The sequence below is a fragment of the Schistocerca piceifrons genome, chromosome X (genome assembly GCF_021461385.2).
Source record: "Schistocerca piceifrons isolate TAMUIC-IGC-003096 chromosome X, iqSchPice1.1, whole genome shotgun sequence".
NCBI lineage: Eukaryota > Metazoa > Arthropoda > Insecta > Orthoptera > Acrididae > Schistocerca > Schistocerca piceifrons.
Window position 1 is genome coordinate 650,035,197 of NC_060149.1, and position 26,777 is coordinate 650,061,973.

Here is a 26,777-nt window from a genome sequence, read left to right on the forward strand (position 1 = left end):
CTTCACTCACGGAAAGAGCTTGAAATTTGTTTTTAACCACCAATTGTTCGATATTTTCACTTTCTGGTGATTTTTGTGTGTATAAACTTTTTTGTTTTTGTATGATATTTTAGTCCACTCGTTTGAATATTTAGGCGGAAAAGAAGTGTATTTTTTGTTTGTCTCACGGCTCACTCATATCTTTTTGAAGTTTTGACATATCACTGTTCAGTGTACTAATAATTAACTGGAGGCAGAAATACACTCATCTAGCTTCACGATTACATTGATGCAACTCACACACACACTTTACTTTTACCGCCATTATTTTCGGTTTTCGCAGGAACACTATTCATTTGTACACACAATGCTACAATGTTTAACTTTTCACCCTTAGTAACAGTTGTGTTATAAGAAAATTTGAATTAATTTCACACCCAGTCGTTATGCAGGAGTTCTCTTACATTGTCCATAACTCGACTACAGTGTAGTCGAAGTGTCTTGTTTTAATTTTTTCATGTTTGCGAACAGGCCCAAATACCTCAACTCAAATAACAATAGTTTGTATGAATTTAAGACCCTTATGGCCCAGTTGCCCCAAATTAAAGGGGTATGTGGTCCCATTAGGCTGTTTTTCTTTTTTTCCTTCAGTTTTAAACGTAAAGAGAATTAAATTCTGCTATAATTTATTTGAAGGCTGCATGTTGTACTATAAAAAATTAATATTAATTTTACATATTTGTTTTGTAAATAAATACCCCCTTTTCTTTCAGCAAGAAGAGGCGTTTTTACTTACAAAACAAATAGTTCTGTGCTTCCTCTGGATGATGGCCATGCAAACAAACTTGTTCTTAGAAAGAGATTTTCATTCTGCAGCGGAATGTGCAGTGATATGAAACTTCCTGGCAGAGTCTCGGTCTGGCACACAATTTTAATCTGCCAGGAAATTTCAAACTTGTTATTACTTTTACCTATTAGTGCTTCTCCGGCAAGTAAAAAGTTAGAAACTGTCCACTCACATTGTAAAATCATGGTCTAGATACCCCAAGTAGCCTTAAGGCCCGTCCACACGCAACGATCTGTCTGCGCACATCACATCTGCGCAGACAGATCGTTGCGTGTGGACAGAAGATTTGCACCAATCTGAGGTGTGTGCAAACCTGAAAGTTGGAGTTGGAGGTTTGAGCGAAACCTCTCAAATCTGTAGGTTCAAACCACACCTGCGCAGACAAGTTGGAGCGTGTGGACAGGAGAACGCCGCAAATGTGGCACGAAACAGCTGTATGTTCAGTCTAGTGTTTGTTTTGTGCGCACAGGGCATTAAAATGGCTGATACTCGTCAGTGTTCTCGAGAGTTTGTAAGTGAATTCATTGAAATATATAGAAACCACCTATGCTTGTGGAAGATTAAAGTAAAGAATGTAGTGACTGAGACAAAAAGACAGGAGCATACAATGCTCTAATTGAAAAATTGCGGGTATTATTTCACTCAACTCTTGTTTCGATATTGCAGTTGAAAATTCCAAATCCTTGTAGCTCCTTCCTGTTGCTAGGAATCTTAATGTTACCGCCAGCCGTTCATGAGGAGAAATTGCCCTTCTCTATACAAGTACTTTTTCTCATAATGTGAGAGGTTACAAGCTTTAAGAGATAATTATAAGTTTCGACATCCATCCGCAAATAATTTCGCCAGTCGTTAGGTTCGCCCTGCAACTCTCGCAGTAAATTTACGTGAGAAAACTGCTTTCGCTTTAGCAGCCACTGTCTGCATAATTTTGAACGCTTTCTCTGTTTCCTACGGTTGGTCTGAATGTTTTTTGCAACACAGACCACAACAGAACTTCCTCCATTTCTATATTTCAAAATAACTGAATTAAATTTTTGACGTTTACGGGGAGCGTAGTCGCTTGTTACTGATTTCTTTTTTACACCGACAGATGGCGGGCGAGTAGTAGATTGGGGTTTGTGTCGTGTGAACACACCACATTTGCAGCGATCTTTTGCATGTACAGACATCTGCGCCGATGTCTGCGCAGACAGATCGTTGCGTGTGGACCGGGCTTTACAGAGAATCAATCTCCTTTGTGTTTTCCCAGCCTAGTTGCCGTGTACGAACACAAACTTACTAAAAATAAGCAATGGTGGGAATTTGGAAGTGTTCAAAATCAATGGAAAAGCCGAAAGTACATTTGTTCGTCTGAGCAGTTGCCAGACAGCGCCAGACAACAGGCTGTACTGTGCATGCGCAGCTACGATGACGTAGGCAGCCCCTACTTGGTGCTTGCTCTTCTCATTCGCTTTTCATCGCATTTCCGAGTTGAATTTCGTGCGTGGTGGGGCGTCACGTGACCATGTGCAGCCCTGCTGCATGTTGTTACGGGGACATATAGAGTTGTACTTGGAGCAATTGTTTTATCATATGCCACCAGATAAAGGGTGCAAATAAGGAAGCAGTTCTTTGCATAATATCATTTCAAACTTAGACTCCACAGCTCAAAGTACCATAACATTTTGCTATGTGGTGACTTTCACAGATTCTTTTTTTTAATTCGTACCCTGCAATATTGTTATGTAGCATTTCCAATCAGGTTTACATCTACACAGCACTGCAAAAAGCTAATAAGATGGAATGCAAATTTCTTGCAAAAAAAAGAAAAAAACAGTTTGTTATGTAGCTTACACCAGAATAAAGGACAACAAATTTCGTGACTATTTCAAACTGTGTAAAAAATTAACAAGGTTGTCTGTGAGGCAAAGAAACTGTACAACTGAAAGTTTACATTCTACTTTAGGAATAAATATAAAGCCATGTGGGGAGTTAAAACGATAAAACACGGTATGCTGCCAGTCTATAATTTAGCACAGAATGGCATTCTATAAATTAAAGGTGTAAACACAAATTAAGAAATAACTTCAGGCCTAGAGAAAGTATTAGACAGGTGCCTTGTGATCGAAAAACACTGTTCCACAGAGGCCAGATTTGTAAAATTCTGCTACAGCTGTCAATATATTTGGAACAAAATATTTAGTTCAAAACTACTGACCTAATTTGCCTACTTCGTCAACTTCAAGGCAATGTTTACGTATGTTCGTACGTATATAGCATTAAGAGATCTTACAGTGTCATAAAAGGAACAGGACATCAGAGACTACTCCAGCACCATCGGAATTTCATAAACCATACTAAAGTGCTTCATTCTGCTCTAATTGTACATTTATATGTCCAGATGCACTCTGAAGTACCTGATATTCAGATTTTCTATGTGGTTTTTGTGATACCAGTTTTCTTGGAGGTCCAGTACTGTATTCTCATGTTTGGTTCTTTATAATGGTATAATGTCATTCGTCCCAGAAACTGAAAATTTGCAGTTGAAATTGAACGAAGCTGAAAGTAGCCAATTGTGCGGAATGAAAAAACTTCGTTTCAAATAAAGTAACTGCCTCAGCGGGAAAAAATTAATAGAAGCAAATTTCTCTACAAAACTGACAGAAACAGCTTCATTAAGACATTAATGGTTGATTGCTAATAACGTGGAAATAATATAAAATCAGAAAATTGAAACTACTAACTTATTTTGATCTTTCATGATTATGAGAATATATATTAATTCACTTCATGGCTCCCGCCCACAGAAATCTATTTTGTTTTCTATATACACGGGTCACGCCGAGGAGCAGCCCCCCCGCCCCACAATATGCCTGCTCTGCGCATGCGCGTATCTGGCAGCTTGGGCGCGCCGGGAAAAATTTTTCCGGGTAGCATCTGTCTACTTGCTGCTACTGCTCATACGGCAAACAGCCACGCTTCTAGTAGCCAGAAGCGAGAGAAGGCACTGCTCATACGCGAATTCAGCTCTGCGCATGCGCACGAGCCCGCTGGCAACTGCTCAAACGAACCTTTACAGACTTTCCTGAGATACTCATAATCAAGTATATCTATTACCTACCTTAGTGTTGTTAAGGGGATACGTTTACTTGCCTGTGAATGAGAAAAAGTTTGTGATATGTGTGAAAGTATTTTTCAGTGTTTAACTTAGTTTAATGCAAAAATTTGACATTTGTAGAGTGCGAAGAGTGAGCGTGAATAGCTATATAGGAAAGCTTTGACTGTCGTTCGAATCAACAGGTGTGTAGCGCAGTTTATGAAAGTATATTAAGTTCGTATGAAATTATGCCTCTGTTAGCTCCAGAATAAAGTAGCTGTAATTATCTCAAATTTCTAATTCAATGCAACATACTGTATTTGTATTAATTTATGCCTTATCGCTATGAGAGAAGCGCTTTTGTGTATTTCGTATCATTCTTAATATAGTGTGTGCATGCTAACAAGAAACAGTTGAATATCATTATATCTAGGTATGACTACTTTAGATACGAATTATGATAAAATTTAGAGTACCATATTCTGCCAAATGAAAGTATATATGCTCCGAACATGTTCTGTGGTGCTTTCAAGTGCCGTTACTGTTGGACGAGGATATGAGTAAACCATTTCAATTGCCCCGACTGCAGAAAATAAATAATAATACAAGGCGTTTGTAGTATTGTCTGGAGAGCATGAAAGAAATCGGCAAAAATTGGAGTGGTCTGTTCACGTATGTGACGTAAAAGAATTATTTGTTAGTGCTAATTGACTTTATCAGAAGTTACCGGGAATTATGTGGAAGCTAGCCTACGTCATTTTCAGATTGTTAAGTTCTTATAATATGAAGACATTTGTTGGTACTTTATTGTAGTACTGTGAATTGACACTTTTTTGTATAACTGTTATTCTGGCGCCATATATTTAACTCTCATTTCTTCTATTAAAACTACGTTGTTGGATCTACGTGAACGTTACGATTGGGCGCATAGGGCTAGATTGCTATGGAAGTTATTTGTTGTGTACACAGAAACGACAAACTTGTTTTACGATCATATAAGCAGTATTACAATATAAAGAGACTTGTCAACCACTCCATTCGTCCTAGGTGACGCTCAGTCGTTTAGGTACTGGACTCGCGTTCGAGAGCGCATTGTTTCAAATCCTTGTCTGACCATCCAGATTTAAGTTTTCCGTGATTTCCTATATCGCTTAAGCTAAATGCCGGCATAGTTCCTTTAAAAAGGGCAAGTCCAGTTTCCTTCCTCAGCTTTCTCTTATCTGAGCTTCTACCCCATCTCTAATGACGTCGTTGTTGACGGACGTTTAACATTAAACTCCCCCTCCGCCCGCCAAATGTCACAACACTGAGCACTTCTTCTTATATTACTTTGCCAAAGTTACTCGTCATTTTCAGTTTCTCCCATAAATTCTAAGGCATGCTTGCTATGTTGTCAGGTAGAGTTCTTGCCAAGTCTAAAATTTTGTGTAGTCACTTGACAAAGCAACACTTTTATGTACCTGTATGACTGCTTGGGAACCTTTGCCATTTGAAGTCTGCTACAATATATTGTGCTAATAGTGCAATGCATTTGTGTCAGTGTCTGGCTGTCTGATTATTGTAATGTAGCAAAAAATGTCCACAGCTACGGTCATAATCATGTTTACCAATGCTATTGTTTTACTAGATATTGATGATTGTGCTTTTGAAGGGTAGATGGTATTTGAATTGTATGGAAATGTCTGGCTCTGGAAGAAATATTGATAAAGGTGCACTTTAGGTAAAACACTATTCTTGCTGCACAATTCTTACAACTTGTGCCTTTCTGAATGAATGTTAGGAATGACTTGTGAGTACTTCGAGTCTCGGTCTGGCACACAATTTTAATCTGCCAGGAAATTTCAAACTTGTTATTACTTTTACCTATTAGTGCTTCTCCGGCAAGTAAAAAGTTAGAAACTGTCCACTCACATTGTAAAATCATGGTCTAGATACCCCAAGTAGCCTTAAGGCCCGTCCACACGCAACGATCTGTCTGCGCACATGGATTACGTAGAGTAATCCAGTCATGCAGAGAGAGAGAGAGAGAGAGAGAGAGAGAGAGAGAGAGAGAGAGTGTGTGTGTGTGTGTGTGTGTGTGTGTGTGTGTGTGTGTTTTTTTTTTCCACTTGAGTACCTGCAAAAGTTAATTATTTAAAGAGTAGTTGAAATAAAAAGTTTGGTCCTTGAGTAGGAAAGTTGTAGGTGTGAATGGTATTCCTTTGGGTAACTTAGACTGATATTTTTAATGAATCTGAAAACTCCATCTGCAGAAATGACCTCAATGCTGTCATTACTTGTGATAGTTTTCAAGGAAAACAAAATCATAGCCCATCCACAGATGAGAATCAGAGTGACCATGTCTGCCCCCAACCCTATAAGGGTTGTCTCCAACATAGTTATGAAAGTGTTGGATATGTTTCAGCAAAGCAGTTGTGACAACTACCAGGTATATTTGCAGTGTGGAAATTAGTTTGTAAACAGATTTTGTGCTGAGATTGGTGAGCTGCGGGAGTGACAGATTTCTTGGAGACTGACAAACAGGGTGGTATACAGTCTCTTTGCAAAACATAAATGCAAACTGATGGGTCGTTATTACAATAATGATTTACCACCCTTCTAATGCAGCCATTCTGATGTCCTCAGGAGAAATTAAAAGGCAATTCTCTCCAGTTTGAGTGACAGGTGGAGTTTTACTCAAAGATTCAATCCCTACCAAAGGAAAGTAATCTACCAGCATTTCAGCTGGCAAAGGTAAATGTGAGAATACATATGAAGAGAGCCTGAATTTCATTAATCATCCCAGTCACAAGAGTATGAAAATGAATCAAAGGATTTTCTATATTTACGAGATTACCATGGCATTAGAAAACTCATTATTGCTCAAACAATGGCAGAGTATTTCTAGTACATACACGTCACAGATGAGACACTACATCCCAAGACCACTAGGAAGCCATTGAAAAAAATGGACTATACTTTGAGCAAGGTGCTGCAACTGCTGTATTCCCAATGAAAAGAAACCCAACTGGAAATTCTTAACCCAGATAGTTCTGAATTATTTTATTTCTTTTTTTTTTTTTTTCATAAATTAGTTATGGTATCTTCATTCTGCAATAATGTTGTAAGGAAGAAAGAAAAAACAATTTGAGTATGTATTGTTTTTACTAGTTACAAAATTGGGCATGCTTCCAGAAGGACATCAGGACAATAGAGTAACTTTGTGAAGTTCAAGACTTGGAAGTTATCTTCTTTAGGCCTATGTATTGTTATTTTCAAATAGATGTAAATAAATTTGAGCTTTGGGGTTAAAACTCCTAATAAACACAATGAATAAACAGAATAATCTCAAAATATATTTTATACATCTGTATTATAAGTTAAAAAGCAACAAACATGAAGTAGTTCATCACATTTCAGGCAATTTTGACATTTCAGTAGCTTCTCTTTTGTATTTTCCTCCGTTGGTAATTGAGCATTGTAATGTCCCCTTCCAATGTTATCCAGAATCTCTATTTGCCCTCTTACCAGGATGCCCTCTGTTGGTAGTCCCTTTTTCATTACTTTCAAGTATTGCTGTGACAGTTCGATGATGAAATGTCAGGTGATGCTGAAAGTTATCAAAGCAAACTGAGCTGGCCTAGAAAAGTGCTGGATTGTCCTCTCTTTCGGTTAAATCAGCATACAATGTCTTGGCTTTAGCTTGAATAGCAGCTCCATAGAGAGGCATGTGCTGTTCGCTGTGACGCTCAATCCAGTGGTGCAGCATTTTTCCAATCTCCTCAAACAAGATATTGTCACTCTAGTCACATGTAAGTTAAATATGGAGCAGTTTTTTGAATTGGTTCTGCATTGTCACATATAGTTCTCACAGTGGATTCATTAATACCCAAAGCATGTGGAATGTCAACAATATGCTCAAGTTTCTCATAGCAATCCAAAACTTCTAGTTCTGTTTCAAATGAATACAGACTTTGCACACATTTCTTTCTCTTGACAGGCTCACTTTCTTTCCTTTTACCCCACACTTTAAACACAGACCTGTCAAGTACAACTTCACATCTCTACTGATCCGTTTTGACATACACAACAGGTGATGTGTGTTGGGATGAGCTGCTGCATTACTGCTTCCACATACTGTTAACAGATAGTAGCACTAGATTTGAAACTGAATTTTCATACTTGCAAAAATGCATTCTCTAGGGTTAAGTCTTCCCCGAGAACCTTTTACTATCCAGATTGTTATAGATAAATAATAGCAAAGATTACATGTTCTATCTATTATAGAGCACTCTTTGATGGTGACAAGACATACTGGCTATTGTTTTCATGTTTCTGCTTCCGTGGTCCTTAAGTGAAGGAGGTTGGTCTGACACTTCAAACCACATTAAACTGCTGCCGAGCCTACATTTATGATTTTTGTATGCAATCCTAATTTTTGTGCCCTCATCCTCAAATTTATGATCATTTTGGCCATTCTCTCTCTCTCTCTCTCTCTCTCTCTCTCTCTCTCTCTCTTTCTCTCTCTCTCTCTCTCTCTCTCTCTCTCTTTCTCTCTCTCTCTCTCTCTCTTTTTTCCCCCAGTAACGGAACATCTACAGCTAACAGGCAGTGCAGGCCTCATTATGTAAGAACATATTTTCTGTTATTTGTACTTCAAGCCTGCCATCAACAACACACAGTGCTACTAATTGAGTTGTAGATTCTAAGTTATTTAATGAAAAATCTGTGGGTTTTCTTTTTATTGTTCAGATCTTGTTTTTAATTTACCTTTCCTTAAACTGCAGAGCATTATTCTGTGCTAGAAGAATTGGAGGCTTCTGGCCTTCATATTCAGTTGTTTAGGTATTTTGGCAAATTGAGATGCATGAACCCTGCCATGTAGTGTGTGGACACATCTTGCCTCTGATTTTACAAAGCGTATTTACAATCCCATCTTGCCTCTGATTTTACAAAGCGTATTTACAATCCCATCTTGATTATGTATAAGCCTGATGTACGTGATTGAAGCTATTAGCTGTAATTCATCATAACATAAAATTGCATCTCCCTTGATGCAATATACACTACTGCCCATTAAAATTGCTACACCACAGAGATGACATGCTACAGATGCGAAATTTAACCGACAGGAAGAAGATGCTGTGATATGCAAATTATTAGCTTTTCAGAGCATTCACACAAGGTTGGTGCCGGTGGCGACACCTACAACGTGCTGACATGAGGAACGTTTCCAACCGATTTCTCATCCACAAACAGCAGTTGACCAGCGTTGCCTGGTGAAACGTTGTTGTGATGCCTCGTGTTAGGAGGAGAAATGCGTACAGTCACGTTTCCGACTTTGATAAAGGTCGGATTGTAGCCTATCGCGACATTGCTGCTCGCGTTGGTCGAGATCCAATGACTGTTAGCAGAATATGGAATTGGTGGGTTCAGGAGGGTAATACAGAACACTGTGCTGGATCCCAACGGCCTCATATCACTAGCAGTCTAGATGACAGGCATCTTATCCGCATGGCTGTAACGGATCTTTCAGCCACGCCTCGATCCCTGAGTCAACAGATGGGGATGTTTGCAAGACAACAACCATCTGCACGGACAGTTTGACGATGTTTGCAGCAGCCTGGACTATCACCTCGGAGACTATGGCTGTGGTTACCCTTGATGCTGCATCACAGACAGGAGAGCCTGCGATGGTGTACTCAATGACGAACCTGGGTGCACAAATGACAAAACGTCATGGCAAAACGTCATTTTCTCGGATGAATCTAGGTTCTGTTTACAGCATCACGATGGTCGCATCCGTGTTTGGCTGCATCGCGGTGAACTCACATTGGAAGTGTGTATTCGTCATCACCATACTGGCGTATCACCCGGCGTGATGGTATGGGGTGCCATTGGTTACACGTCTTGGTCACCTCTTGTTCGCATTGACGGCACTTTGAACAGTGGACATTAAATTTCAGATGTGTTACGACCCGTGGCTCTACCCTTCATTCGATCCCTGCGAAATCCTACATTTCAGCAGGATAATGCACGACCACATGTTGCAGGTCCTGTACGGGCCTTTCTGGATACAGAAAATGTTAGATTGCTGCCCTGTCCAGCACATTCTCCAGATCCTTCAGCAACTGAAAACATCTGGTCAATGGTGATCGAGCAACTGACTCGTCACAATACGCCAGTCACTACTCTTGATGAACTGTGGTATCGTGTTGAAGCTGCATGGGCAGCTGTACCTGTACACGCCATCGAAGCTCTGTTTGACTCAATGCCCAGGCGTATCAAGCCCGTTATTACGGCCAGAGGTGGTTGTTCTGGGTACTGATTTCTCAGGATCTATGCACCCAAATTGCGTGAAAATGTAATCACATGTCAGTTCTAGTATAATATATTTGTCCAATGAATACCTGTTTATCATCTGCATTTCTTCTTGGTGTAGCAATTTTAATGGCCAGTAGTGTAAATGCAAAGTTCTTTCTGTTTTCCACACTTCTCAAGTCAATATTGTTGTACGCTCAGTTAAGGGGAATGTGTCATTAATATGAGTTGTTACCATATATAATGGCACTCCTTGAGATTTGTCCAAAGAACTGTTTTGTGTAAAGAAATGTACATTTGTTATTCACCAAGGATGGAGTAAACCATCCATTGTCATATTAGAAAATTGTTTTATAGAGTATGAAGTGAAAAAGAGAAGGAAAAAAAAGAGGGAAAAAAAATGCTTGACCAAGTTTTGAGAGCCTCGTATGATAGATTAGAGTTCCACTCTCATTTCATTGTAGTAAACACTGATGACTCAAGCGGCAGCAACCATGACTGTTTATTAATACTTCTTGACCTTGTCATTCAAAACTCAACTGCAGAATAAATGTAAATGTTTTGTTGCAGAATTTTATCCATCCCTGCAGAAAGTGGAGCATTTGAGAGTTGGTTGTCATATACAGTTTGATTCTCTGACTGGTCCGTCACTCATATTGAAACTATTTAATTTATGCATGTACCCAAGAAACAGAGAAAGTCAGTTGTCACTTCTGTTACAAAACATCTCCATCCAGGAGGGAATAAGTTAGATCTGTTTTCAGGGCCTGTTTGAGAATGTTTTCACATGTGAATGATGTCCTTTGGCACCCTCCATGAGACATTAATTACCTTTCCTTGAGAGTTTACCTGTGTCATAAATATTATAATACCCCTCTCTAACTGAATGGTAGCATTTGTGCTTCCCACACAGTGGACCTGGGTTTGATTACTTTGATACCACCAATTTAAATTAACATGGCCATCACTTAAGTAGCATCAGGTTAAAAATATTCTGAGAGGGCTGTGAGTCTGAAGAGATATATTTTTAATTTATCTATAAACATTACTCAAAATTTTATTATATATACATGGTGGACAATGATTAATAGCGAAAACTGACATTTGTGGAAGTGTTTAATAATGGAAGCAAAAACATTCCTGTAAATTTGTGAGATAATTGGGAATGGGGGGGATATAAGGTGCCACTGACTTCAGTCTGGAATATTTTCTTAGTTAGTACAAATGTATTTTGAATGGAAATTTTTTATGTCAGTAATTATTAGTTACCCTTTTTAATTACAATTGAATAAAATTAATTTTTTGTGCCATGACTTCTTGTACCAGGTGACAGGAGATACTTTACATAGCTGCAGTAACATATTTAATTTTCGCTCCACAGTTAGGGATGTAAAGTGATGATTGAAATCAACATATTAAACTCTGCTGAGGGCAACAGGGCAATGAAAGTTAAAAAAGAATTTTTTTGATCAAGTCCCCACCTAATAAGGCTCAAATTTCACTCATGATCTGCCTTACCTTCACTCATGATCTACCTTACCTTGCACAACATTGGGGAATGCGTTACATGCATGATGGGTCATGAGTAGATTTTGCCACTGATATAAGAAGATATCCAATGTGCCAATATGAGTCAAAATCTGTAGGTTGCGCATAGCATGTACCTTGCTTCTTGAGGTCACCTGACCTCAATCCTCTGGACTTTTATGTCTGGGATCATCTCAGAAAGGAAATGTACTGCAGTCCCTTTGATACAGTTGAAGTACTGGAGCAGTGAGCTATACAATCTAGTCCAAATCTGAGATGATCTGGGGATCTTTGAAAGAATTCATAACTTGTTGCAGAGAAGAGTGTCGTATTGACTTCAAATGCAAGGATGACTTGTGGAACAGCCCCTTTTACAGGTACAAGTGAACAGTAAATTGAGTCACTCCATGCCAACTGCTCTAAAGGTTCCCCAATGACCATCATGGATTGTGATGCAATTTTCTTGGAACAATTGCTTATGTTCCCAGTGGACATTGGTACAGTTTTATGATCATTAATTCAATACTTCCAAAGATATAGTCATTTGTTTGACTCCATAGGGCAGCCATCCAACAGTGCATCCATGAGTTTTGGGGAACTTTGAGACATAAAGATCTTTGACAATATTGTCTTGAAAGAAACGAAATAATAGAAAAGATTTCCTGAGCAAGTTGTGTAGGGATAATTTGAAGCAAAGTAGGCTGAAAAAATACTCTCTTGAAAAAAATGTGAAGTTTAGCTCTTTATATCTCAGGAAGTAATGCGGGATACACCTGAAAGTCTGCACATAACAACTTACTGAGACAAGGTCTTAGAATGTAAAATTTAATCCCCCTACAGCTTTTCAGTTGTTCAGAAATTGAGGGCAAATTTGACAGTTTGTCTAACAACACCAAATTTTTTTTTTGCCGTCTTCTACAAGAAAGTCTTCTAAAAGCTTACTTAAACTATTTTCATTAGAAATACAATGTTCTAAACCACCTACAAAACTGTTTTTGATTTTGCAATTTGAGCGTATAGGGCCCTAATAATGACAAGGTGGAGGTACATTGGAAATAGGGCCCATATTCTGCTGATAGGCAAATTAAATTTTACGTCTTTTATTATGTTCCAAAATTGTTTAGCACTCTCTTGGTAAGATGATATCAAAAGTTTTATGACTAAGAAGTGAGATAAAGTACGACTAACTCAGAAAAACTTCCGAAAAGGGGAGTCTTTTTGACATGACTTGTCATACTATATTTCAGTCTGTTTTTCTGTTGTAACTGTGGAATCAAGCTGATTATAAAGTTCACAGTTTAACTGTGCATTATCAATGAAGTGGAAACCATGGTTGTAAAACTGCTGCATAACAGCTCTGTATTGTTTAAATAGCCAGTGGTTTTACACCAACGTCACATTGTGTAAATTTTGGTGGAGTCAACAGCAGTCTTCCTGACATTTTTTAGTGTGTAATGCTATTGATGTCCTAGTTTGATTCTGGTTTAATGTATAGTATACTTCATGTTAGCATAGTTTCTGGGTAGTGTGGAACATCAGTGTCTGCAAGAAAAATTGTATAAATGTCTTGGTATGGTCTGTGATGGCTTAACCACTGCTAGCTCCTTTTACAGTGAGAAAACCAGTATCCCTATCACCTTAGGGGCCACAACCAATAGCTGTGTAACAGCAGCCGTGGCTGAGTTTCTGTACCATAGATTCCCAAACCTTACCATAGGTTCCCAAACCTGGTAAGGGTTTCTTTACACGGGATCCCAAGCTGGTGATACATTTCTATAATTGTGAGAGGCCAGAGCTAGAGATGATCTCTTTTAGGATCCTAAGTTTATGTTTACTTCAAGCTACTTGCATTTTTTTTACATGTTGCATTAATTTGCTGTAGATTGTCACGAGGAAATCGATACTGCTGACGAGATGTCACTGATGGGATTGTTTAGGAAGAAATTTTGAGAAGAGACAACCCAAAAAATTACGCTTTTGAAATGTGATTGCCTCAAAGTATTAGAACCACAAGAAAATAGAAAATCGTTCTTTTTATTGAAGTCCTTATTCCATTTCATTTTTTGTGAAATGAATTTTGTGGAATTAAATGCTGCAGAGATGTGAGAAAAACTACTTACTTGCAGTTTTCTAAGTAAAGTTCATTTCTTAGTCAACAGGACATTTGATATCTTCCACAGAGAGTTCTAAATAGTTGTAAAATGTAATAAAGGATGTCACACTGAATTTGAGTACCAGTGGAATATGGACCCATTCTCAATGCACCTCCACCTTACAGTTGTTTTTAGGGCCTTGTATACTCACAGTGAAAAATCAAATATAGATTTTAGGTGGTTTATAACGTGGTCTTTCTGATGAAACCAGTTTAAAACAGTTGACAGAAGATACTTTTCTTTGTAAAAGTGGTCCAAAAATAACCCACTTCCCCCAATGGTTGCCCACAGTTCTTATGCGGATACATGTGTGGTGTGCATGGTTCCATGAGCTATTGCAGCCTTTCACCATCCTATCACCTCTTCCTCGTCTTCCCCTTCGTGATGACCCAGCTATTCTCTGTTCCACTATCCCCTTTCACTCTTGTCTTCTGCTATCACTCTCCCCCTTTTTGGTTCTTCTGGTCCCCTTTGGTGTTTGAGCTCCCTTTCCTTAATTATTTCCATTATATGAGACATTTGAGGAAGAACTCCCTCCCTAGCATCTCTTCTTTTGTGTAGAACATATAGGAGATACATTTGGTGAAGTTGACTCCTTAGTAAGATGCAATCTGGTTTCCTACTGATTAAAACCTTTTCTGTCTGTCAATCAGCTTCCGTTTGTGCTTGTGAGCACTTAGAAGACATCCTAGTGATGATCTCTCCTCACCAGTCTTTAAACATGACCCAGAGAATAATCTTCCATGGGCACTTCCTCCTTCAGTGTGAAGAAGTCAGGACTAATCCGGCAAGGCGAAATGTTCATTTTGCCCAATGAGGTCCTACGGACAATTGAGATGACACCAGAGCTTTCATCCTTTCTTTTGAGGGGCATACCTTTCTGGAAATGATTAACTGTTGCGACGTGAAGCCCTATATGCCACTTCCCACGCAATTTTTCCGATGCCTCCGTTTTGGTCACATGTCCTCATGATGTGAGGTGAATCCTGTTTGCAGCAGTTGTGCCCACCCTCTCCGTGTGTGTGTGTGTGTGTGTGTGTGTGTGTGTGTGTGTGTGTGTGTTTGGGGGGGGGGGGGGGCTTTCACCTCAACATGTGTGAACTGTTCCAGCCCACATTCTCCTTGCACCCCTCGCATATGAAGGACATAGCTATGCAGACGTGGGACCTCAAACTCAGCTCTAAGGTTGTGAAATCGTCCAGTGTCAAGGTAGCACCGCCATCGCCCCATCCAGCTGTGCAACAGACAGACAAACTCATGCCTCAAGGGGCGAAGCCACCAGCTACACAACCGGTAGGCAGGAAAGGACAGAAGTAGTACTCCAGTGTAGACTTCCTCCAGCCAAACAACACCCTAGTCTTCTTCTAACTGGAATGACTCGAAGAAGTCCACCAAAGGCAAACGGTCTTCTCCTTCACCAACCCAAAGAGCCTCTTCAAAGGTGTCACCCTGTGGTACCTGTGCCCGGCCACTCTCCGTATCACTGGTGCGCACCACCAACCATTTCTCAGTGTTGGACTCCACAGACTGACCTCACAAGCAAGCCGATGCTTCTGTGGAACCCATGGAGCTGGATCCTCCTGTTTCTGTGCCCTACAGTAGTGACTCTACACAAGCTGTCACTCGGCAGCCACCGAGTTGACACCCGTACATCACTTCCTCATCATGACTGTCCACCAATGGAATGTTGGCGGCCTTCGGTCCCACAAAGAGGATTTACGGCTGCTTTTAACATCCCCTTGTACTCTGCCTTCAGGAAACGAAATTGTGCCCTTATGACCGCCTTGAGCTTTCACGTTACTTACTGATTCGTTTTAACCTTCCCCCTGAGGGTGGCATTCCATCTCATGGGGGCGTGATGCTGCTCATAAGGAATGTCATTCATAGTTAACCCATCTCCCTGACTACCCATCTTCAAGCAGTTGCAGTTTGCCTTTTCCTTCCCAACCTGACTTTCTCCCTCTGTACTATTTATATCCCTCTGGTGTTTGATGTCACCAGGGCAGACTTCCTTCAGCTTATTGGGCAGTTACCTCCCCCATTTTTGCTACTTGGTGACTTTAATGTGCATCATCCCCTTTGGGATTCTCCCAGGACCTGTCAGAGAGGTGCCCTCTTGGCTGACCTTCTTAACCAACTTAACCTCTTCTACCTTAGCACTGAAGCACCCGCTTTGCTTTCCGACTCCTCTCACCCCTATTCCAATTTGGACATATCCTTTTACACTGCACAGTTTGTCCATTGTGTAGAGTGGTCCGTTCTTTCAGACACCTACTCGAGTGACCATTTCCTGTCTGCTATCCATTTGCTGACTCCTACCCCATCTGCAAACACACCCAAATGGCAGCTTACTGAGGCTAACTGGCAGCTTTACTCCTCTCCGGTGACCTTCGAAGAACAAGATTTGCCAAGTTGTCATGACCAGGTGGGATTCTCACAAACATTATCCTTACAGCTGCAGAATGTTCCACTCCTCACACATCCTCTTTACTATGTCATGTCCCCATCCCTTGGTAGAGTGAGGTATGCCGCGATGCAATTTGCGCACGGAGACATGTTCTCCGCGTTTTTACCTGTCATCCTATGATAGCAAATTGAATTCATTATAAACCGATGATTGCAAAGTGTCATATCTTTCTTGGGATAGCAAAATAGATAGCTGGATTTCTTTCACTAGTTCTTTTAGCAGTTCCATCCCTTCCTCTATCGTGTGGGCCAACATCCAACGGCACTCTGGGACCAAGAGCCATTCCCCAATTTCTGGCTTGACATGTAACAAGTGACTGGGTAACGCGTAATTCCCAGCCCCGGGTTGACGGGTAGGGTTCGCTTATAACCCCTGGTACACGCCAGACCCAGGGAGGGGTGATTGCCTGAGCTGCAACCTTCCCAAATTGCCAATTGGTCCCTCTGTCAGGTGTTCAGGAGGTGTGACTTGAAGTGTGAACAATCACTTACGGGGGGTGCACCCCCTTGTGAAGGGAGCCCCTAGTTGGAAGGAGCCTGCCATCGGAAATGTTGGCTATCATGGGCGATTTTCTCGTAATAAGTCAATCATCATCCCAGTCAACGTATATAAAACGTAAACGTAATGAGGCAAATGATTCAAAGACCCTACCCGTTGCACCACAGTTCAATGTGGTCTCACGTACTGAAGACAGCCAGTCCTTCCCCATGGTCAATCCAATTATTATTCAGAAAGGTTTTGCTGCAATTGCCGTCCCTGTGAAATCCTGCTCCCATTTACGGAATGGCACTTTACTTTTGGAGACTACTTCTGATTCTCAAGCACAGCAACTGCTTGCTGCCTCGCTTCTCCGAGGCTACCCTGTTCGTGTCAAGGCCCATAGAACTTTCAATTCTTCGCATGGTATAAGTTACACCAGGCTGCTGAGTGGTCTAACTGAGCCCGAAATAAAATCGTACCTCTCTGATCAGGGTGTCATTGCTGTCCATTGTGTAATGAGAAAGGTAGATTCCTCCTTAGTATCCACCCGCAATCTTTCTCTCACCTTTGATAGAGTGGTGCTTCCATCCAACATCAAAGCAGGCTATGGAATTATCACAGTCTGGCCGTACGTTGCAAACCCGATGCGCTGCTACCAGTGTCATCATTTCAACCACACTAGAACATCTTATCGACACCCAGCCAAATGTGTAACCAGTGGTAGGGATGCGCACAATGGCAATTCTCTTCCTCCTCCTCGCTGCTGTATCAACTGCAATGGTGATCATGTGGCCTCCTCTCGGGATTGTCCCATGTATCTTGATAAGCGAGCTGTTGAAAGATCCGGGTAAAGGAAAAATGCCTTACCCAGTAGCTCACAAGTTACTGGCTACTTGCAAACCCTATGTTCTCCTTTTTGGCACCTATAGTTCTGTTCTTGTTACCCCTCGCTCCATGAATGACGTGGCCACACAGACATGCAACCTCCAATTCAGCTCTGAGGTTGTGAAATCGCCCAGTGCCAAGGTAGCATCGCCATGCCCCAGTTCAGCAGTGCAACAAACCATCAAACTCTCACCTCAAGGACCAAAGCCACGAGCTACACAATCGATAGGCTGGAAAGAACAGGAGGAGTACTCCTGTGAATACTTCCTCTGTCTCTCCAGCCAAACAACTCCAGAGTCTTCTTCTAACACCGAGCGAGGTGGCGCAGTGGTTAGCACACTGGACTCGCATTCGGGAGGACGACGGTTCAATCCCGCGTCCGGCCATCCTGACTTAGGTTTTCCGTGATTTCCCTAAATCGCTCCAGGTAAATGCCGGGATGGTTCCTCTGCAAGGGCACGACCGACTTCCTTCCCCGTCCTTCCCTGATCCGACGAGACCGATGACTTCGCAGTTTGGTCTCTTCCCACAAACAACCCAACCCTCTTCTGCTAACAGGAAAGGCTTGAAGTAGTCACCAAAGGCAAATGGTCTTCTCCTTCGGCAACTCGAAGATCATCTTTGACAGTGTATCCACGTGATATGTTAGCCTGGCTGGCCTCTGTGTCACTGGTGCTCAGCACCAACCTTTTTACAGCGTTGGACTCCACAGATCCACCACACAAGCAAGCCGATGCTTCTGTGGACCACATATAAGAGGATCCTCCTGCTTCTGTGCCCTGTAGTAGCGACTCTACGCCAGCTGTCCCTCAGTAGCCACTGAGGTGACACCCCTACATCTTTTCATCATGATTCTCCTCCAATGGAACATTGGCGGCCTTCAGTCCCACAAAGAGGATTAATGGCTGCTTTTAGCATCCCCTTGTAACCTGTCTTCAGGAAACGAAATTGTGCCCTCATGACCGCTTTGAGCTTTCACATTACTTACTGATTCGTTTTGACCTTCCCCTTGAGGTTGACATTCCATCTCATGGGGGCATGATGCTGCTCATAAGGAATAACATTCATAGTCAACCCATCTCCCTGACTACCCATCTTCAAGCTGTTGCAGTTTGCCTTTTCCTTCGCCACCTGACTTTCTCCCTCTGTACTATTTATATCCCTCTGGTGTTTGATGTCACCATGGCAGACTTCCTTCAGCTTATTGGGCAGTTACCTCCCCCATTTTTGCTACTTGGTGACTTTAATGTGCATCATCCCCTTTGGGGTTCTCCCAGGACCTGTCAGAGAGGTGCCCTCTTGTCTGACCATCTTAACCAGCTTAACCTCTTCTACCTTAACACTGGGGCACCCACTTTGCTTTCTGACTCCTCACACACCTATTCCAATTTGGACATATCCTTTTACACTGCCCAGTTTGTCCATTGTGTATGGTGGTCCGTTCTTTCAGGCACCTACTCAAATGATCGTTTCCCATGTGCTATCCGTTTGTTGACTCCTACCCCATCCATGTGCGCACACAAATGGCAGCTTTACTCCTCCCCGGCTACCTTCAAAGAACAGGATTTCCCCAGTTGTGATGTCCAGGTGGAATATCTCTCAAACATTATCCTTACTGCTGCAGAATGTTCCATTCCTCACTCTTCCCCATTACCACATCGTTTCCTAGTCCCTTGGTGGACTGAGGCATGCCGCGATGCAATTTGTGCTCAGAGAATGCTCTCCACGTTTTTAACCGTCAACCTACGATGGCAAACTGTACTCATTATAAACAGATGCATGTGAAGTGTAGTCGTGTTCTTCGGGTTAGCAAGAGAGCTAGCTGGATTTCATTCACTAGTTCTTTTAACAGTTCCACCCATTCCTCTTTCGTGTGGGCCAACTTCCGACAGCTCTCTGGGACCAAAGTCCATTCCCCAATTTCTGTCCTGACAGTAGCAAATGATGTCATTGCCGAACCTGTTGCCATCTCAAACACCTTGGGCCGCCATTTTGCGGACTTTTTGAGCTCTTCCTACTATCACCCTGCCTTCCTCCATCGGAAATGAGTGGAGGAGGTTCAGGCGATACCCTTCTCTTCTCCGAATCGTGAGTGCTACAATGCCACCTTTACTATGAGGGAGCTAGATCATGCTTTCAGTTCATCCCAATCCTCCGCCCCAGGGCCAGACACCAGCCACATTCAGATGTTGCAGCACCTTTCTCTTGCAGGCAAGCACTTTCTGCTTAACACGTACAACTGCATCTGGGCACAGGGCACATTTCCCGGCTACTGGCGTGAAGCCACCATCATACCCATACCTAAGCCTGGTAAGGACAAAAACCTTTCTTTCTAACTACCGCCCCATCTCTCTTAACAGCTGCGTTTGCAAGTTGATGGAACATATGATTCATGCCCGGCTGTTATGGTGGCTCAAGTCTCACAATTTACTGACGAATGCACAGTGTGGATTTTGAACGTGGCGTTCTGCAGTTGACCATCTCGTTACTTTGTCCACCCATGTCATGAATAGTTTTCTGCGGAAATCCCAGATTGTGGCTGTGTTTTTCAATTTGGAGAAGGCTCACATCACCTGCTGGAGAACTGGTATCTTCTGTACTCTTTACATGAGGGGCTTCCGTGGCTACTTGCCTGTTTCCTTCAGGCACCTTCTGCCTTGTCGGAGCGCTTAATCCAGGAAAACAATGTCGCTCAGGGTTCTTTCCTGAGTGACGTCCTCTTTGCTATCGTGATTAACCCTATAATGGCCTGTCTCCTGCTGGGCATCTCCGGCTTCCTTTTTGTTGGCAATTTCACCATCTATTGCATTCTCCATGGACCTGTCTCACTGAGCGACATCTTCAGCAATGTCTTGATTTTCTTTACTCCTGGATTGGTGATGCCATGTCTGATTGCTATGTTAAGGAGAAGGGTGTGTCCCAGGGCAGTGTTCTCTGTGTCACATTGTTTGCCATCACTATCAGTGGCATTTCCCCCATGATCAGGAGCCCTGTCAAATGCTCTTTGTTTGTGGATGACTTTGCAATCTTCTAATCTTCCTCTGATCTTTCATCAATGAGGCAGCTGCAGCTGATCATTAAGAGGCTGGAAACTTGAACCCGGACAACTGGTTTTTGGTTCTCACCATAGAAGACTAAATGTGCCAGTTTTAACCGTGCTTGCTAGGATTTTAATTGGCCAGTGCTTGCAATGGGGAACAATATTTTAAGTTTTCAAGACACTGTGCACCTTTTGGGTTTATTATTTGACTCAAAATTAACTTGGCTCCCACCCCTGAAAGATCTATGAACAAAGGGCTTTAAGTCATTGAATATTTTGAAATGCCTTGGCAGAAAAACATGGGGAGCTGACAGGTCCCACCTCCTGCAGTTTTATTGAGCATTTGTTTGATCACACTTAGACTACGGCACCTTTTTCCACCAAATTTTATGGGAGTTTCGGGATGCTGTTGTTTTTTACACTGATGGCTCTAAATCTGCTGATCATGTTGCGTATGCCTTCACGTCCTCTGTTGGAATGGAAAATCATCTGCTGCCACCTACATGTGGGGTGTTTACTATGGAATTGATGGCAATTTCCCAGGCCCTTCCCTTTATTAAACAGTCCCAACATAACCACGTTTTGTTATGTACAGACTCAATGAGTGGCCCTCTTGCTATTGACCGGTGTTTTTCGCGCCATCCCTTGGTCTCTGCCATCGATGACCATCTCGCTGATATTCACCATGCTGCTTGTTCCATTGACTTCCTTTGGGTCCCTTGCCATGTGGGTATCCCGGGTAATGAGCTCGCTGATCGTTTGGCTGGGCGAGCAGTCACTTATCCCCCATTTTCTGTAACCCCTCCTGCAGCAGATTTACGGCTTCACATCAAATTCCACTTCGCACAGTCATGGGCCAATTCTTGGGAGGCTACTCCCCTGTCTAATAAACTTCGTGCAATTAAGGTGACACCAGGCCTGTGGCGTTCTTCCTTTCGCCACTCCCGAAAGGACTCGACCACACTGTGTCGTCTCCGCATTGGTCATACCAGGCTGACCCATGGTTTTCTTTTGCGTGATGAGCCACCCCCACTTTGTGGTTGTGGAGCCTTCCAGTCAGTAGCCCACATTTTGGTTGAATGCCCCTTTCTTTTGGCTCTGCGTGCTAAGTACAGACTCCCCCACACTTTACCTTTGATGTTGGCTGACGATTCCCGGATGGTCTCTCTGGTTCTCGATTTCCTCTGGGAAAGTGGTTTTTATTCTCAGTTTTAAGGTTTTTAATCTCTCTCTGGTGTTGGGGCAGGACGGTAAGTGTTTGGGCGTCTCCCACTGTAAGCCATGTTTGGAGATTCCCGATTCACCTCCCTGACCGAGATCCTATTTTCTTCCCCTTTTACTCTGTTTTTACCTTTTTTTTAAGGATTGGTTAGTCTCCTTTTCTCATACGTATTTCTACATTCTAGCGGTTGCACCTTTTAAGTCACAGGTGGTCTTGCCTGTGCTGCTTCAGCATAGCGTTGGGTTCGTTCTCTTGCCGACTTCCCTCATTTTGTTTTTTTACCAATGACAACATGACTGCCCTTTTATGTTTTTACCTTTTTCTGTTTTATTGTTCTGACTTTCCTGAGATGTCCCATTAGTGGAATGGAGCATATTTGAAACAAGGGACTGATGACCTTGCTGTTTGGTCCCTTAAACCTCAAACAACCAACCAACCTAGACTACGGCAGCATTGTCTACGGATCGGCCCATCCTTCCTACTAGCGGATGCTAGATGCCGTCCATGGTGAGGGCATTCGGATATCTCCTGGAGCCTTTCTCACTTGCCCAGTGCAGAGTCTGTGTGCAGAAGCTGGTGAACCACCACTCTGGATTTGACAAAGTATGCTTTTGGCTCGACAGGTGCTGGAAAACTCAGCATCACCTGTCATTGGCATTTAGTTCAGTGATCCAACCCACCTTCGAACGACTGTTCAGGAATTGGCCCCAAGTGACAAAACTGTTTGGCATGCGTGCTATAGACTGTCTCTGGATCTCTCGGGCATCAAAATACTCACCCAGGGATGGAACGCACTGCTGCCTTGGCGGCTTCAGAGGCCCAAAGTGATTTTAATCTTGATACAGTACAAAAAAACTTGTACTCTAGATTTTGTTTTTACAACTTTGTTTTCATCTATTTTAAGTACATACCATAGTTTAACCATTATTTATACAGGTGGATCCCAGCAGAAGAATGCTCTTGGTTGTTCTGCTGCTTTCCCTGATAGGGAAAAATTTACAAATTATGATGCGGAGTTCTATGGCATTCTGATAACACTGGAGAGATTTTACAGACATCACCATACGAGTTTTCTTGTCTGTTCAGACTCTCTTAGTGTACTGCAAGCACTTCACCAAATGTATCTGGTAGACCTGCTGATTCAGCTCATCCGTGACTCCTTAAATGGGCTCCAACTTCATGGCAAGGTGGTGATCTTTTGCTGGGTACCTGGCCCCGTTGGGATACAGGATAACGACATGGCCAACAAAGCTGCCAAGGAAGCATGTTGGGATAGTGCTGTCCATCAATGTCCCATCCCGTTGCATGCCATCATCTCATTTTCTGACAGGTGCATTATGCGTCTGTGGGAGACTGAATGGTTGCAAGCGACAGACAACAATCTGTGGCCGTTCAAATCAACCACAAAGGCTTGGCGGGCTACATGTCAGCCTCGCCACTGGAAGGAGGTTTTGCTTACCAGACTGCGCATCGGGCATAGCCCTTTCGTACTTTGCTTCCTTCTCTGGCAGGAGGATCCATCACTATGTGAAGTTTGTGGCATGCCACACTAGTCTGAAACTGTAAAACATCTGCAATGAAATGACTCTGTTTGGGTGTATTCCATTTACCTGTCTATCTTCATTTTCCCTGTTTAAGGACTTGATAACATCAAGGGCTACTGAAAATAACTTTGGTGTATGAAATCGCTTTGTCCAACTATTTAAGACCTGAATCTCTTACCATTGTGGCAAAGCTCAATTGAAGCAGTAACATTCAAGAATATATTCGTCTGTAGAGTAGTTGTTTCTGAAGGTATGCTTGCACAAATTATGTTGAAACATAGTCACAAGCTTTATGAAAACATTTGATGCCAAAGCAACGTAGTTATCCAATTCATTGCTATGTTCAGTAATTCTTCTCATGGCTTGCAAGTGATTCATTGTGCTGTATCCACTTCTGAAACCAGCTTGTTCCTTTGTTTGATTTAAACCAAGTTTTTCTTAAATTTGGTTGACAGCTTGTGAATATGTTGTACATTATTGTACATTACCAAGAAGAGGCTGATTGGTTAAGATTCTTCCTCTTCTTTTCTTTTTGTCTCCTTTGTTGTGAAGTAGAGGAATCACATAATGTTCCAGTTTTGTAGAGTTGTTTTCCTTCTTAAACATTTTCCCAATTTCCATGTGATCTACTTTGGGTAGTCCCCATAATTCTCTCGAAGATGTCATTAAGGGCTATTTTCCAAACTCTTTGTAGTCACGTTTCACAGCCTGATATAGGCTTTGTACTTTTTAGTAAATGGTTCTTAAAGCTTGTGTGTGTGTGTGTGTGTGTGCGTGTGTGTGTGTGTGTGTGTGTGTGTGTGTGTGTGTGTGTGTCCACAAGTTTGTGGTGCTTGCAGTTTGCAAATGACTGTATACTTCCCCAAACATTTTTAGTGATATGGTACTTGTAAGTATGTTAAATAATTTTAAATACATGTCAGACTTGTGAATTTTCTTTTGGTGTTTGTGAAAGCTGTGTTGCGGTATTTTAACAAATACATTGAAATTATTTAGTGTAATTAAAATCAGCATAATAAGTGTTTTAACATTCCACACAAAATGTGATATAAATACCTTTCTCCATTGGTCAGTTAACGTATATGTGATAACTCCGCAGACTTCCATCCTTAAAATACTTCTGAACAGTTACTATGTTGTTACTGAAACAGTGTTGTACTGAACAGAGAGTAGCATTAAAGATTCATGCAGATAGTACTTTCTGGCTATATTTGTGAAAGCAGGATGAAATAACTATTGAGAAGAAGTCTGATGCTTCTTACAAGGGAACCTCCCCATCGCACCCCCCTCAAATTTAGTTATAAGTTGGCGCAGTGGATAGGTCTTGAAAACTGAACACAGATCAATCGAGAAAACAGGAAGAAGTTGTGTGGAACTATGAAAAAAATAAGCAAAATATACAAACTGAGTAGTCCATGCTCAAGATATGTAACATTAAGGATAGTACTACCTCAGTAGCGCCGTGGTCCTGTGGTTAGCGTGAGCAGCTGTGGAACCAGAGGTCCTTGGTTCGAATCTTCCCCCGAATGAAAATTTTAATTTTTTATTTTCAGACAATTATCAAACTTCAGGCACACACACACACACCACACACACACACACACACACACACACACAATCAACTTCGTTCTCCAAAATTCCAGGACATGTTGAGATTTGCTTGGACATATGCAGGATTTGACGGTCTACACACGGAAAAATTTGAAAACGTTAAAAACATATGTTTTGACAGAGCACAGGGAAAACTGTGCGACTGTTGCAGTCATTTGTTGCAGTTTATGTGACAAACTCTTATGTTTTCATCACTTTTTTGGGAGTGATTATCACATCCACAAGAAAACCTAAATCGGGCAAGACAGAAGAATCTTTTTACCTATTCGCCAAGTGTACAAGTTAGGTGGATCGACAACATATTCCTGTCATGTGACGCACATGCCGTCACCAGTGTCGTATAGAATATATCAGACGTGTTTTCCTGTGGAGGAATCGGTTGACTTATGACCTTGCGATCAAATGTTTTAGGTTCCCATTGGAGAGGCACGTCCTTTCGTCTACTAATCGAACGGTTTTGCGGTGCGGTCGCAAAACACAGACACTAAACTTATTTCAGTGAACAAAGACGTCAATGAACGAACGGACAGATCATAACTGCGAAAATAAAGAAATTAAATTTTTCACTCGAGGGAGGACTTGAACCAAAGATCTCTCGTTCCACTGCTGCTCACGCTAACCCCGGGACCATGGCGCTCCTAATTTCATACCGTCCTTGATGTTGCATATGTTGCACATAGACTACTCAGTTTGTATATTTTGCTTATTTTTTTCATAGTTCCACACAACTTCTTCCTGTTTTCTTGATTGATCTGTGTTCAGTTTTTCAAGGCCTATCCACTGTGCCAACTTATAACTAAATCTGAGGGGGGTGCGATGGGGAGGTTCCCTTGTTAGCACAAATAAATGTGTTCTTGTTGCCTACTGGCTTTTTATGCTACTTGCCTCTTCACTTGATTTACAGGCTTGTAAGAACATGCTGCTAGGGAAGACATGGAACCAAAAGTTAAGCGACTAAAACCGCATATGGCATCTCAGTTCCCAGCTGGGTGAGTGGTTACATTATCTTGATTGATTAAGTTATGAAATACTTCATCTGTGAGTAAAGAGAGGTATGTAAGATTTTCTTCATTGAAGTTGAAAGGGTAAAATAAATAACAATGTGTAGAGAGGGAACATCAATTTTTATATCACATATTCTTTTCATAAAGTAATGGGCAGTAATTAGAATCTTATTCATGAGGAAAGCATGGGAAGTCCATGGTGAGACTACCTTTTTTAAGTCAATAGTGGACTTGGTATTCCAGTTAGTTTCTGTTTCAGTGCACTTTCTCCAATGGTTTAGGCATGAGGAGATTGTCTTTGTGCTGTGAATCTGGTTCATGTGCAGTATTTCTGTCGATGGCTGCTATAATCTTTCTTCGGACTCCTTCGAACGTGGGTGGAAGTGATGTGGAAGACTTGTTTAGTATTCACTGATTGCTCTTTTATTCTTTGCATGATAAATAAGAAGAATAATCTCTTTTTGCATCCCACAGAACACTGGTTATAAACTGCCTGACAGCATTAATTTCTTGCACGCAGTAGTGGACACACATCCAAAGCAACAGGCTGGTGTACGAAAGCGATTAGATTATGTAGGAAATGATTCAAAAATAGCTAATAACTTCACTTTCTCACTTGCTTTTGGCCATGATTCAAGAACT

The 26,777-nt window shown here is 41.7% G+C and overlaps 1 protein-coding gene across 2 annotated transcripts in view; it reads left to right on the top strand.

The window, feature by feature from the left end:
- Positions 1–3,881: 3,881 nt before the first annotated feature.
- LOC124721829 (mucin-5AC-like) overlaps positions 3,882–26,777 on the top strand; it is a 52,110-nt gene continuing 29,214 nt past the window's right edge. The window contains exons 1-2 of one of the 2 annotated variants that reach the window (XM_047246951.1): positions 3,883–4,105; positions 26,036–26,120. In XM_047246951.1, the coding sequence (XP_047102907.1) occupies positions 26,065–26,120 (56 nt within the window). In that variant the 5' untranslated portion in view covers positions 3,883–4,105; positions 26,036–26,064. Of the gene's footprint in view, positions 4,106–26,035; positions 26,121–26,777 lie in introns of both variants that reach the window. The other variant, XM_047246952.1, reaches the window with a different exon arrangement.